The 14,685-nt window shown below is 45.2% G+C and overlaps 2 protein-coding genes and 1 pseudogene across 2 annotated transcripts; 2 read left to right on the top strand and 1 right to left on the bottom strand.

The window, feature by feature from the left end:
• Positions 1-5,123: 5,123 nt before the first annotated feature.
• On the bottom strand, positions 5,124-7,032 carry LOC4329895 (pentatricopeptide repeat-containing protein At3g04130, mitochondrial). The gene is made up of 2 exons (XM_015768122.3): positions 6,924-7,032; positions 5,124-6,794 (listed from the first exon to the last, which is right to left on the bottom strand). Exon 2 carries the CDS (start codon positions 6,657-6,659, stop codon positions 5,157-5,159), a length of 1,503 nt encoding a protein of 500 aa, XP_015623608.1. The 5' UTR covers positions 6,660-6,794; positions 6,924-7,032; the 3' UTR covers positions 5,124-5,156.
• A 1,286-nt stretch (positions 7,033-8,318) lies between these two features.
• Positions 8,319-10,261, top strand: LOC4329894 (desmethyl-deoxy-podophyllotoxin synthase). The gene is made up of 2 exons (XM_015769288.3): positions 8,319-9,400; positions 9,530-10,261. The coding sequence occupies exons 1-2, from the start codon at positions 8,453-8,455 to the stop codon at positions 10,160-10,162; spliced, it is 1,581 nt and encodes a 526-aa protein (XP_015624774.1). The 5' UTR covers positions 8,319-8,452; the 3' UTR covers positions 10,163-10,261.
• A 1,775-nt stretch (positions 10,262-12,036) lies between these two features.
• On the top strand, positions 12,037-14,121 carry LOC4329893 (cytochrome P450 71D8-like; annotated as a pseudogene).
• The last annotated feature ends 564 nt before the right edge of the window (positions 14,122-14,685 follow it).

Genomic DNA, 14,685 nt, shown 5'->3' with positions numbered 1-14,685 from the left:
CAAGAACACTAGATATTGCAGAGCAGAACAGCACTAGTAGTCTAGTACACATTGACAGGAAAAGCCAAGAACATAGGAACACATAATAAGACATACAACATGACCAAGCAATGAAGCAAATCTGAAGACAAAGAATACCTTGTGAAAGAAAGAAGCAAGCAGCTATGCCTGTGTTAAGCACCACAGCTCAACTCCTCAAGACCCCAAGAACCAAAACTGCAAGCTCAGCTCAGCTCACCAGTCACCACTCACCACCAGGGTCAAGAAGAGTACTCTTGCATTAGGCCACTAAAATAGCCATGGATTTCAAGCACAGTGATAAAGGTGGCATGTAGACTAGTGTAAGTTGAGGACGTGATAGGGAAAAGGTGAGACCACAAACAGTGAGGCAGTGACACTGACAAAGCACCGTGGTCCTCCTCTTTGTAAAGGAAAGCTTAACACAACACAGCACACACACACATGGATGGATGCATTATCTCTCTTCTTCAGTATTCAGTTTTCACTGAAAGCAGGGAGACAGAGAATTCAATGGAAATTTTTGCATGATCAGAATGAGAGAAAAAAAAAGAGCAAAGAATCATTGGAGAGGATAGGAATCTTTAATTAAAGGTGAAACGAAACAGTGTCATTGATGAGGGGGACACGCACGCCAGGCAGACAGAGAGAGAGAGAGAGAGTGATAGCCATTGCACCAGGATCAGCAGTGGTCATCAACGCAGGAAGGTGGTTGGTTTGATTTGGATTGGTTTTAGGGTTTGGGTTGGCAAAATGATGCAAAAAGGGTTGTACTGTCCTGTGCAGTTTGGTGGCTTGCTTTTTAGCGATGGTAGGCCTGCACATAGTTGATGTGCATGATGATGATCATGGTGATGGCGATTTCTTCTTTGTAGTTTCAGTACTGGGTTAGTGCTAATCATGGCTATTTTGGCCGACAGGAGTAATATGCGTGTAATTAAAAATAGCCACAGGAGGTAATAATGGACTTGATTTCAAATTCAATGGCTGCCACTGTGTAGTACTCCGTACAATGCAGCATCAAATGTTTTTGAATTTAGTGAATTCAATATGAGCTCTGCCTGAGTATTGTTAAACTATGGTTCTTATTACTAGTACTACGCTCTGTGCCCGACAATAATCTGTCATCGTCAGATTTGTACATTGATGCAATGTGTCATCTTAATACAGATTTGCAGTCGAATCAAACATAATTCGAACTACTTGTATTTTGCAATTTCACACAAACTTATTACCTCCGTTTCAAAATATAAGAATCAAGAACATAATTGTACAACGTATTTGGATAAGTTCTTATATATTAGAACGATATAGGATTAGTATGTGCCAACCAGTCGGCGCGCACAGTCGGTGATATGATCTGGCTAGTTATTGCGAAGCTACTGGATGAATGATTCTATGGCATGTGTTGCAGAATTAAAGCAAAGTGCGTTGCCCATCTCCTAATCAGTTACTTTTGACGTTGATGTGGCAGCGAAACCGCCCCCAAATTGAAGCGTGTTCCTGACGAATTTAAAAACAATTTGCTCCAGATCAATCGATCGCCGGTGATCGATCTTATGAAGATCAGAAGAAAGCCAAGAAGATTCATGCACCGATCTCATGGCATTGCTGGCAACCACATTCCACACTGTTCACTTGTCATTAGCCGAAATGGCAAGGAATCAGTGGTGTAATGAACCTCCTTCTTTGTCAGGTTGGAAATTTTGTGGTTGATTTGGATGCTGCGAAGTGGACAGAGAACGCCTTTGATCTGAAATTATATGATGGCGAACAATCTGTAGGAGTATCATCAATCTAACCTTGGTGTCAGAGACGGAGCAGTGTTTATCAGCTTTCCCTTGACCGCAGATTAGCATCTTGTGCAGACAACGATGGACCCCCGCATGTGTTGGGATTGAGATCGGGTGCAGTCGTAATTCTCAGGACTGCATGCATTTTCAGCCATTCATTTTTGTGATAAACAGTTCAGATCAACTGCTACAGTACTCGTGCTACAGTACCCTGAACAATATTTTATGGTTTGGTACTTTTGCTACAGTAACCGACCTAATACTTACCGTTGGATTTAGATCCAACGTAGCAGCTACAACTGTTTAAGTTGCAGTCCATACTACTACTGCATTTGATCCGAATCCCATGTGTTGTGTGTGCATGTTGATCGTCTACCTTAGTCATGTGCACGGCATCACCTAGACATGTTACTTTTTATTTCGCGGAGAGCCTACACATGTGACCGGGAGTGTTCATTTTCTCCGGAACGGAATAAAAATATACGCGCTTTCCCGAGCTTCAAACTGCGTGAACTTTTGTAAACTTTCTACACATGAATTTTCTCAAACACTATTTGAAATTTATTTTTTTAAAAAAATATACAGCGCAAACTAAGACGCTCACAATGTGGGTGCACACGCACATCCCACCTATCCAAAAAATATATATAAATAACCATAAATGCGAGCATTCGTGTTAAATTAGATGGGCTGATTTCACCAAATAAATATAATCAGTTAAGCTATACTCACCTTGCTATATAATGGTTAATAATTTATTCCTACTTACCTCGGATCATTCTGCCATTCAGCTATTAGCCCAAAATAACACACTGGACTGGAGGAGGGATGAATGAATCAACTGCCGTTGAACCAGAAAAAAGTTCCGCTCGTTTCGGCCGGCGACTCCGCCCCCACACACATGCCACTGGTCGGCAGTTGCACATTCGCAACGATCCTTTGCCCTCCCCCTGCACGGCTGCACCGACGGCACCTCCCTTTGCACGGGATGCTTCGAACCCATACGTGCGTGCAGTCAAGGCTAGTCTGCATTACGGCTAATTATTCATTTAGTGATAGGTGACGTACCGTCGATAACGAGATGTCCGTGGTTACTTCGTCAATCTTAAAATATATCGATCCAGTTTTCCGGATATGCTCATAGGAATAGGGTGTGTTTGTATGCATTTATATGGATGAGTGTACGCGCATTTTGAGCGCATGCATTTATACTGTGTTTGAAAAAAAGGACTTATTACTAGTTGGAATAATATTTGATGAAAACCATCAAATAACTGAAAGAATCGTGCTATAATATGACTGGATCATACAGCTTACATCTGACAATGCCACATCCACCATTCACCGTGCTCAGGCTTCTTACCATGCGAGCCAGACAAGCAATAGCTGTGCCTTAACATACACTAGGGGTATGCTGGTTGTACATTTGGGTAGAATGCATAGCAATTTCCAAACTGAAAACCCATGAAGGGCTAACATGCAGTAGCGTTGATTCAACCGGTTATCAACTTATCATTCGAAAGGATACCAAAGTTTATGTTATAACCTCATGTACCTTTTTTTTAAAATTTCAGTATCAGTCAGGACTCCGGATGTGTGCCTAACGACAGATTGAAGATACCTAGCAAGTGGTAACCTCGTGTGCCTTTTATTTCAGTATCAAGACCTGCCTAATGACGAGGATTGGAGATATAAACCATTTTAAAAAAGTAAACCAAATACTCAATCAAAACTACATGCTAGTAGTAACTTTTTTTTTTTTGACAATGGGCAGACATGCCGACCAGGCAGAGTAATGCCGTCCTCAGTAGAAGTGGTTCAGTTTACGTGAAGACGACAGGGACCCAGACAGAGGGTCCGGCGGAATCCCAGAGGTCAGGACAAGTGAAAGGCGCCATAATTCAGATGCACATGACCTCTGAATTGGACAAGCTCGGACAAACAAAACTAATACTCCTACTCCTATATGACAATAATCTCCAACTACACCAGTACAAGAGTGCACGGTTATGTCTTCTTTTGGATGGATGTATCTCAGTACCCCCAAGTAGACAAAGATGCAAAAGATGGATTCAGAGATGGTGCAGAAATTCGTTGCCTGGAGAAAGTAACAGTGGATTCAGTAGGCATCACGAATTCAAACACCAGGACATTACCAGCACCAGTTTCATAGAACAGTTCACGCCAAAATTAGAAGTTTGGTTGAAATTGAAACGATGTGACAGAAAAGTTTGAAGTGTATGTGAGTAGGAAAGTTTGATGTGATGGAAAAAGTTGAAAGTTTGAAGAAAAAATTGGGATCTAAACATGGTGTCAGTTTGGTGAGTTTCTTTCTCCCGAAAGAAATACAATTTTATTTCCAGCCATTAGTGGTACTCACATACACTAGCTAAAAATTAATTTGGCGGCTCTTCTCTGATATCATATAGAAATAGGGAGAGGTTGATGTAAAGCAACTTGTTTACTTATCAATAATGAACGCCTGATTGGAAATCTTCCAGGCTCTTGCTAAGGCGTATCCAAGTCTTGATCCATTTGCATCATTTGCTCCATGTCAATAAATAGTAAATAAAGACCACTATTCCAGATAATCGAATCAATCATTTTATGTAGGAGAGATGGCATGTTAACCGGTTATTATTGCTGTGATTCTTAAGCCAATGGAACATGCCTTGCAACTCTGTTACCAAAATGATGGTAGTATTCTAAGGTGTCAGGCGAGAGACTTCGTCCAAAATATAATCACATACTTTCCATCCCCATGTGGATGGTTTTTTCTCCATGGTCTCCAATACAATAAATACATCGACATATAGTTTTCATCATACTATACTAGCAAAAGAGTAACAAAGCTATATATTGTGGAAGTTTTTTGCTAGACACACCCAACAACAATGTTTATATGCAGTTAATCCATACAAGTTTAGTTGTTTACACATTTAGTGCTTAAAATCTAAAAAGATTGTTCACACAGAAGTATATATTCGATCGTGCATTTTGAATCTCAGGCAATAGTAACTGTCATGCACTCATGCCAACATACCAGAAAAATAGTTAGTTCAATCGACGTTGTATCATGTTTACAAATGCATTATGCATCAAATACTAAAGTAAAAGAAGACGTTTGCATTTGATTTGCCTATAATTCTACTGATTAACAACCTACTATTATGGTTATGGTCAAAAGATGCTTCCTGACTTTTAGTTTATGCATTAATGGTAAGATACAGATTGTCCATGCTTCACCCAATCACTATAGCAAGCATCATTTTTTCATGCAAAAATATATGTAATATGCTGAATACTAATAAATTAATCACATGGGAGAATAAATCCATTAAAAACTTAAACAGAAATTCCAAAGGAACTCATGTAATTCCCGATTCTTTCAACATAAGTCTCCATGTTTGTCCTTTGTGCTTCATCCAAAAGCATCACACATGTTTTACTCCTAGGTGCTATTTCACTACTAACCATCTCATCAAACAGTTGATACGCCCACACGGTATCACCGACTCTACAAAGACCATGTATCAGAAGGGTGTATGTATCAAGATCTAAACCTAGATTATGTTTGCTGGTAAGTTCACTCAACAAGTGCCGGACGGTATCAGCTTGGCCTCTTCTGCTTAAAAAAAGTCTAAGAAGCGGCCGATATGACTGAATGTCAGGCTTACAAGATTGTGCTTCCATTTCTTTCAGCACATTGAGAGCATCATCATCTCGACCGTAGTAGCAAAAGATTGAAATCATGGTGTTATAGGTAGCCAGATTATGGGACACACCATTCATTGGCATTTCCACTCGAAATACTTGGGAAGCCTCGAACAAATGGCCTGATTTACCAAGAAGGTTGATCAAGGAGTTGTAGAATAGTGTATCAGGCTTACAACCAGATGACTTCATTCTATGAGACACACTCAAGGCTTCTTCAAACCTTTCGCACTTTGCTAACGATGTCATGATCATGGTGTAAGTGATAACATTTGGATGACAGCCCTGAGAACCCATTGAATCAAGAACTTCATAGACCCTCCTAAAGTTGCGCTGCTTACAATAAGCTTCAAGAACAGTGGTGTATGTGATGACTGAAGGTGGAAATCCGCGTCTTTTCATCTCTTCAATTGTCCACATTGCCTCATCGATCCTACGGATACTGCACCACCCATGGACAAAAATGTTAAACGTGTATGCATCAGGCGGAATGTGCGGACTAAGCACCGCAAAAACCTCACGTGCCACTTCAATCTTTCTCTCTTTGCAGAGCACATCAAGAAGAACATTCATCGTCTCTGTGTTCCTTTCCAACCCCATATCCTCCAGTTTATCAAACAGCAAAACAACATCCTTCCATCTTCTCGCACCCGCCAGCCTCCTGATGCTCTTTGCAACCGTCTCAACCGTGACCAACCCTCTGCCGTGCATGTCAGACAACAGCTCCCACATTTGGTCAATCTGCCTCATCTTCCCAAGCAGGTCAACCATCCGATTGCAGGCATAAGCCGTGTGCCTGTAATCATCCCTCGACTGCGCCCACTGAAAGAAGCCCAATGCCGATTTCCAGTCATCCCCAAACTTGAACAGCAAGGTGTCCACAATGTTTCCGGTAAGCCGGATTCCCGAACAATCGGCTCCAAGGCACTGAATCAAGTCCTGTACACTCCACTTGCGTGCCTTTGAGAGCGAATTCTTGATCAGCCTCGCCGCCTCTTCTTCCTCCACCGTGAGGTTAACATTGCTGACATCTCGGCTAGATTGCGTACATGATGAGATAGACAATCTGCAGAGTGGAAGTGGTTGCAGCGCCCTCGCAGCGCCATGGCGGCATCCGACACTCATAAGACGCATCAGGAGCAGCACCTAAGTTGGAGCATGAAGGCTCAAGCTGAATCCCCAAAAATCCCCAAAAATTCTTGGGAAGAAACCGCTGTCAGTACAGTACTCCACGCACGCAGCAATCAAATCCGGAGCAAACTGGATGGACTGGAGACAGAAAAAAAAATCTGGATCAGCAAGGGTAGTAGTAGTTCATCGCCAAATAAAGGAACCAATCCCACCCAGGGCGGGCTGCCCGGTTCGGTAGCCGCCGAGAGGAGAATGAGAGAAGGGTACCTTCTTCGATCCAAGCGAGGCGAGGTAGCGGGTTGAGGAGGAGAGAAATCGATCTTCGATGAGAGGAGTGAGGCAGCCAGCCAGCCAGCCGCCGCCGTCGCCGACGCTCGTCGCGGGGGGGGGGGGGGGGGGGGGGGAAGAAGAGGATGGAGGAGGCAACGAGTGGAGCGGCGGCGGCGGCGGGGGCGGCGCTCGTCGTGACTCGTGAGAAGGGACGGCGAGATGGCGGGCCAAGTGGAGGCGTTGCGCCGTGCTGGGCTTGGAGGGGGAGATGGGCTGGTAGTCCGACTAAATAATGGCCCATATAATATACGGCCCGTTGTTTTGAACCGAAAACCCTAGCCCGGAATAGACAAGGACTTACGATTTTGCTATATCTCACTCGAAAGATTTTTTCTTATCTCTCACTCGATTTTCTCACTCAAATTTACAGTGCATTTCCTTGTAAGTTACAGTGTAATTTATGAAACTTACACTGTAACTTTTGTAAGTTACACTGTAATTTTTGAATCTTCACATGTAAATTTTAAATTTTGTATTGGATTTGGTCTTTTTCTTGAGGATATGGTAATTTAATGTTCATTATGGTGTTTCTTAATTGCTTTTTGCTTTTTATTATATCTATCGGATTTTAATATAAAGATTAAAAATCTGTGTGATACGATTATAAAAATCTTTCGAAAGATGTATAGGTACTCCCAGGACTTATGGCCTAGTATGGATGGGCCTCCACGTATATTAGCTGGGTTTAGGCCCATCTAATCAAGGCATGTGGGAGAATGTGGCCTGTTGACTGGAATAAGTCCACAAACTGTCCCATAATTTTTACGTCGAATTTAATTAGTGCTCCCTTCGTTCCTAAATATTTGACGACGTTAACCTTTTTACACATGTTTGACCGTTCGTCTTATTCAAAAAATTTTATGAAATATGTAAAACTATATGTATACATAAAAATATATTTAACAATAAATCAAATGATAGGAAAAAAATAATAATTACTTAACTTTTTTAATAAGACGAATGGTCAAACATGTTTAAAAAGTCAACGGCGTCAAATATTTAGAAACGGATGGAGTATTATGATTTAGAGATATGATTTAAACTCGACGGAAAGATAAGAGATGGCAAGTGAACTTATTGTCTTAGTAGTATTGTCTTATTATTCCCTGTGGACAACAGGTGTGATGTGGCCCATTAATTTTTAAGTAAGACTCAGATATACTCCATAAACTTTAAAACATTAATTGTAACTAAAACAGAAATTTCTTAACATTTATTATCAAGATATCTCCAAGATGACCAATGTTCACCGAATAGTATCTCCAAGATAGAGCATTATATCCAAGGGATACAGAGGCCGGGTTTTATTTAAATCTATTATCTCTCAGCAAGGTCAGCCACTACGTCGGCACGTAGAAATGCAACTCATCTCACACTCTCACCTCTACATATACGCTTGCAAGGCCTAGGCTTTTGCAATTCTATCTTGCACTCACAGATCCATCTAAACGCGCAGCTTGGTCGCCATGGAGCAAGTCGCGTACTGGTTCATCTGCGCATGCGCCTTCTTGGCTCTCGTGCTCCTCGTCAGGCTGGGCGCCGCGCGCCGCGACGTCGTGCGCCTCCCGCCGGGCCCGTGGCGGCTGCCGGTCGTCGGCAACCTCCACCAGCTGATGCTCCGGGGACCGCTCGTCCACCGCACCATGGCGGACCTAGCGCGCGGCCTCGACGACGCGCCGCTCATGCGCCTCCAGCTCGGCGGCGTCCCCGTCGTCGTCGCGTCGTCCGCGGACGCCGCGCGCGAGGTGACGCGCACGCACGACCTCGACTTCGCGTCGCGGCCGTGGCCGCCCACCGTGCGCCGGCTGCGCCCCCACCGCGAGGGCGTGGTGTTCGCCCCCTACGGCGCCATGTGGCGGCAGCTCCGCAAGGTGTGCGTCGTGGAGATGCTCAGCGCGCGGCGCGTGCGGTCGTTCCGCCGCGTGCGCGAGGAGGAGGCCGCCCGCCTCGTCGCGTCCATCGCCTCGTCGTCGTCCTCCTCGCCGACCGGCCACGACGGCGGCGCCGCCCCCGCCGTGAACGTCAGCGCGCCGATCGCCGCGGCCGTGGCGGACGCGACGATGCGCGCCGTGATCGGGGACAGGTTCGAGAGGCGGGAGGAGTTCCTGGAGTCGATCACGGAGGCGGTGAGGAGCTTCACGGGGTTCAGCCTGGACGACCTGTTCCCGTCGTCGAGGCTCGCCGCCGCCGTCGGCGGCATGACGCGCCGCGCGGAGGCCAGCATCCGGAAGGGCCACCAGCTAATGGACAGCGCCTTCCGACAGCACCAGCAGCTGAGGGACGCCATGGCTGCGCAGCCGCATCTTGATGATTGCGCCATGGAGGAGGACCTGTTGGACACGCTCCTCAGGATCCAGAAGGAAGACAACCTCGACGTGCCTCTCACCACCGGCAACATCAAAGCCGTTCTCCTGGTATGTATACATTAAATTTGCTTTAACGTCAAACCCGTCACAGATGACTCATCACAGATGCCAGGTTCTATAGTAGTGGGTGATAATAGTGTCATTTTCGCTTTGTATAATGCCGTAATATATACACAGGACATCTTTGGTGCGGGGAGTGACACATCTTCACACATGGTCCAGTGGGTCTTGTCAGAGCTAATGAGGAACCCAGAAGCGATGCACAAAGCACAAATCGAGCTTCGGAGTACCCTTCAAGGGAAGCAGATGGTAAGTGAAGACGACTTGGCAAGCCTGACGTACCTAAAGCTTGTCATCAAGGAGACCCTGAGGCTTCATCCCGTGGTGCCATTGCTTCTCCCGAGGGAGTGTCGTCAAACATGCAAGGTCATGGGGTACGATGTGCCTCAAGGCACCACCGTGTTCGTTAACGTATGGGCGATTAACAGAGACCCTAGGCACTGGGATGAGCCTGAGGTGTTCAAGCCGGAACGGTTTCACAGTGGAAAGATCGACTTTAAAGGTGCAAATTTCGAGTATATACCGTTTGGTGCGGGTAGGAGGATTTGCCCTGGCATGACATTCGGACATGCTACCGTGGAGCTCATGCTTGCAATGCTTCTGTACCACTTCGACTGGGAGCTCCCTAAAGGAGTTGCACCGAACGAACTAGACATGACAGAGGAGATGGGCATCACTGTGGGTAGGAAGAATGCTCTTTATCTGCATCCTATAGTCCGTGTGCCCTTGGAACAAGCTACTATGTCGTAGTTGTGCTACATACCATGGGGGTTCTCTACCTTGCATTATCATGCTTTTATATATAAATGGTTGTGGCGACTTAATAAAGTGGTTCTCATTTTCATTCTATGACTTTGTTTCCAATTGTAGACGAATTTTTAATCTCAGTTGTGAACCGTGATATGGATTATGCATTATTGCACATACAAATATTTCTTTAGCGGGCCTACTTGACGAGTGAAGGCAGGTAGCAAACAACGATGGAACGTCCCCTCAGGAGTTTATAATTGTTTCCCAGTATAAGTGCAACAGACACGGACTTGATGTTTGGGTGGTGTAACACATCATCAGAACGAATTTTAAGATTAATGCTAATTAGTCCATTAATAAGCTGATGAAATCCAACTGAAAATCGCCCTAGTTTACTTTCTCATGAAGTCTCACCAAACCAACCCACCCTACTTCCCCACCTCCAAATACCAAACCGGACGAACCAAACCAGGGAGATTTCAGCCTAAACCATTCCAGTCAAATAGGCTCGAACTATATGTCAAAAGATGGGATCAAATCATCGGCCTATGCTTTTCCTATTCTTTGTTTTCTCAATTCCAAATTTCAAAAAAAGTCCTAAATTATCACCACCCGCATTCCTACAAGGCCACATGTTACATTTGTGATCACATCCAAGTGAAGGTATTGTGAGTTTGTGAGTGTGTGAACCTTCAACACTACTCAAATGAATAGCTCTAAATATGAAATATTTCTATATTACCACGGTACTCTTTACAAACTGTAATGATGATTTGAATTTAGAACTAGTAATTATTTATGAAACTCTACTGCCAATTGAAATGGTTTTTCATTACTCTATAAAAATTTCAGCATAATAGATTCATTTTTCTGTTAACAAGTATAGAGTATTTTTTTCCCATGAGAAACAGTTTCATATAAGAGCTTATTCGATTAATCCTAAAAAAATGCATCGATTCTCTCAATTTCTTTGAAGAGGAATTAATCGAACGAAACCTAAACGAAACTGATATGGTGTACGCTGTCACCGAATACTATCTCCAATATAGCAGTGCATCAGTAGTCATTATGATATCTATATCTCAAAAGATATGGCTTCCTTTGACCTCGAGTCCTGCTTGGCTTTTTGTGGGCGACACCGCGATGGCTATGCAGTCCGTCTGCTCCCTCCGTTGAAAAAAAACGAAACTTAGTTTTCATGTTCAACGTTTGACTATCTATTTTATTTAAAAAAATTATAAAAAAATTAAAAAGATAAGTCACGTATAAAGTATTAATCATGTTTTATCATCTAACAACAATAAAAATACTAATTATAAAAAATTTTCATATAATACGGACAGTCAAACATTGACACGGAAACCCACGGTTTGTCTTTTTTTGGGACGGAGGGAGTATCTATCTATCACCAGCATTCATCACGTAGCGCATCGTGGAATGTAAATGTAACTCTCTTCTTAGAGCACCCGCAATGGTAAAGTAAGGTGCTATCTATAAAACATGTACATCTCAGCAATAGACTAAATTAATAGTAAACCATCTCAATAGTATGTCTACATGGGTATCTATAGCTCTCTAATATATTGTCTCGTTTTTCTCTATAGACTATCTCCAGGTTAGTAGATAGCTTTGCTCTCTCTCTTCATTTAATCTCTTCCAAGTAGGAAAATATGCTGACATGGATCTCTTATAGAGAGCCTATAGATAACCATTGTGGGTGCCCTTAGACTTTGTATAGTTTATAGTTATGTCACTGACACGTGAAATACAGTAAAATATGGTTTACATGTTAATTACTGAGCTGTAAACCGCACAAAGTCAAAAGATCCACTTCCGTCCTCTCTATATAGGCTTGCAGTGCTTGAGCTTTGCACGGCGATCTTGCACAGTTGCACTCACCGCTCCATACCAGAACGCGGTCGCTTGCATTGCATGGCCATGGCCTCCACCGCCATGGATCAGGTCGCGTGCTGGTCGATCTGCGCCTTCTTGGCTCTCCTGCTCCTCGTCAGGATCGGGGGCAAGCGCGGGCGCGGCGGCGACGGCGCGCGCCTGCGCCAGCCACCGCCCGGCCCGTGGCGGCTGCCGGTCATCGGCAACCTCCACCAGCTGATGCTCCGCGGCCCGCTCGTCCACCGCACCATGGCGGACCTGGCGCGCGGCCTCGACGACGCGCCGCTCATGCGCCTCCAGCTCGGCGGCGTCCCCGTCGTCGTCGCGTCCTCCCCCGACGCCGCCCGCGAGGTGACGTGCACGCACGACGCCGCCTTCGCGTCGCGTCCGTGGCCGCCCACCGTGCGCCGGCTGCGCCCCCACCGCGAGGGCGTGGTGTTCGCCCCCTACGGCGCCATGTGGCGGCAGCTCCGCAAGGTGTGCATCGTGGAGATGCTCAGCGCCCGGCGCGTGCGCTCGTTCCGCCGCGTGCGTGAGGAGGAGGCCGCCAACCTCGCCGCGGCCGTCGCCGCCTCGTTGTCGTCGCCACCGGCCCGCCGCGACGCCGTGAACGTCAGCGCGCTGGTCGCCGCGGCCGTGGCGGACGCGACGATGCGCGTGGTGATCGGGGACAGGTTGGAGAGGCGGGAGGAGTTCCTGGAGTCGATGACGGAGGCGGTGAGGAGCTTCACGGGGTTCAGCCTGGACGACCTGTTCCCGTCGTCGAGGATCGCCGCCGCCGTCGGCGGCATGACGCGCCGCGCGGAGGCGAGCCACCGGAAGGGGAACGAGCTGATCGAGAGCGCCATCCGGCAGCACGAGCAGGTAAGGGACGCCATGGCTGCGCAGGGTGGCGGCGGCGCCATGGAGGAGGACCTGCTGGACACTCTCCTCAGGATCCAGAAGGAAGGTGCCCTCGACATGCCTCTCACCATGGACAATATCAAAGCAGTTATCCAGGTAATTAAGCACATTTGCTAATGCTCCAGTAAAGAAATATACAATGTTTAACTTTTTTAAGATCTTTGAAGAACAACTTAGACCACAGATTTGTATTACAAATAAGTTAAAAAAATCTAATAGTAAGTTCTGTAGGACTATGAAAGTATTGATTTTCAGGACAAATCTACAAATATCATTTTTATGTTTTCAAACTGTATTATGAAAATTAATGAGAGAAGTTTCAAAATTTTGGCTGGACCTTCTTCAAAACGTCATATATTTTCTACCGGAAGTAGTACTGTGATGAATGTACATCAGTGGCACATTGGTTTTTTGCTTGACATTGTTAAATCAATTTACTAAATTCTACATCGGTATACAGGACATATTTGGTGCGGGAAGTGATACATCTTCAAATATAATTCAATGGGCCATCAAGAAACACCCTTCAAGGAAAACATCCAGTGAAGGAAGATGACTTAGTTAACATCAAGTATCTAAAGCTTATCATCAAGGAGACTCTAAGGTTGCATCCTGTGGTACCATTGCTTCTTCCAAGAGAGTGTCTCCATGCGTGCAAGGTCATGGGCTACGACGTGCCTAAAGGCACCACCGTGTTTGTGAACATATGGGCAATTAACAGAGACCCCAAGCATTGGGATGACCCTGAGGTGTTCAAGCCAGAGCGGTTCGATGATGGCAAGATCGACTTCAAAGGTGCAAACTTTGAGTATATTCCGTTTGGTGCTGGTAGGAGGAGTTGCCCCGGGGTGACATTCGGGCATGCCACCGTGGAGCTCATGCTTGCTACGCTCTTATACCACTTTAAATGGGAGCTTCTTGAAGGAGTTGCGCCGAACGAACTAGACATGACGGAGGAGATAGGCATCAACGTGGGAAGGAAGAATCCACTTTGGTTGTGTCCCATTGTTCGTGTGCCCTTGCAGTGAGCCACCACCCGCCGTTGGCAAAGCAGCATTACACACCGTTGGGCGCTCTGCTTCTCTGGCTGTCTGCTCTGCATTTCCATGCTTTATATGTGATCGTTGTGACTGAATAAATTTGCTGTTCATATCTCCTTCGTACGACTTCTTGTCAGAAATGAACGTATGATTTTCGATCTCATTTGTGATAGAGATCATCCATTATTGTGCGTGCAGTTTTTCGTTTTAACAGGTCAGGCTGTGCGATAAAACAAGAGCAAGTTACAGAGCTAAAATGCCAAGATAGAAGAAAACAGAGCAGGGGCAGAGAAATAGTCTCACCTCAAGTTTACAATTCTTCAGTTTTCAGAACAGAGATACAGAAACTCTGTACCTCCAAGTTCACAATTCTTCAATTTTCTTGTTTATCAGTTCCTGCAATCATTCTGGAACACCTGCTTATTTCGTCCTTCAAATTTTTTTTTTTGATTCAATCCTCGTGTGCAATGGAGACTTCCCAATTGAGGCCTAATGGCAGTCCACATTTCCTTTGAAAACGGGCATTCTACAAATTCTAGAGATAAATCCTCGTGTGCAATGGAGACTTCACAATTGAGGCCTGATGGCAGTCCACATTTCCGTTGAAAACGAGCATTCTACAAATTCTAGAGACAAAGCGGACAGAAGTAGCTCCTGGCTTGCTGACCTGCTGGTGGTTTTCTCATC

The sequence above is a fragment of the Oryza sativa genome, chromosome 2 (genome assembly GCF_034140825.1).
Source record: "Oryza sativa Japonica Group chromosome 2, ASM3414082v1".
In the NCBI taxonomy this organism is placed as follows: Eukaryota; Viridiplantae; Streptophyta; class Magnoliopsida; order Poales; family Poaceae; genus Oryza; species Oryza sativa.
Note: the sequence above shows the minus strand (reverse complement) of the source record. Positions and strands in the feature narration are given on the sequence as shown.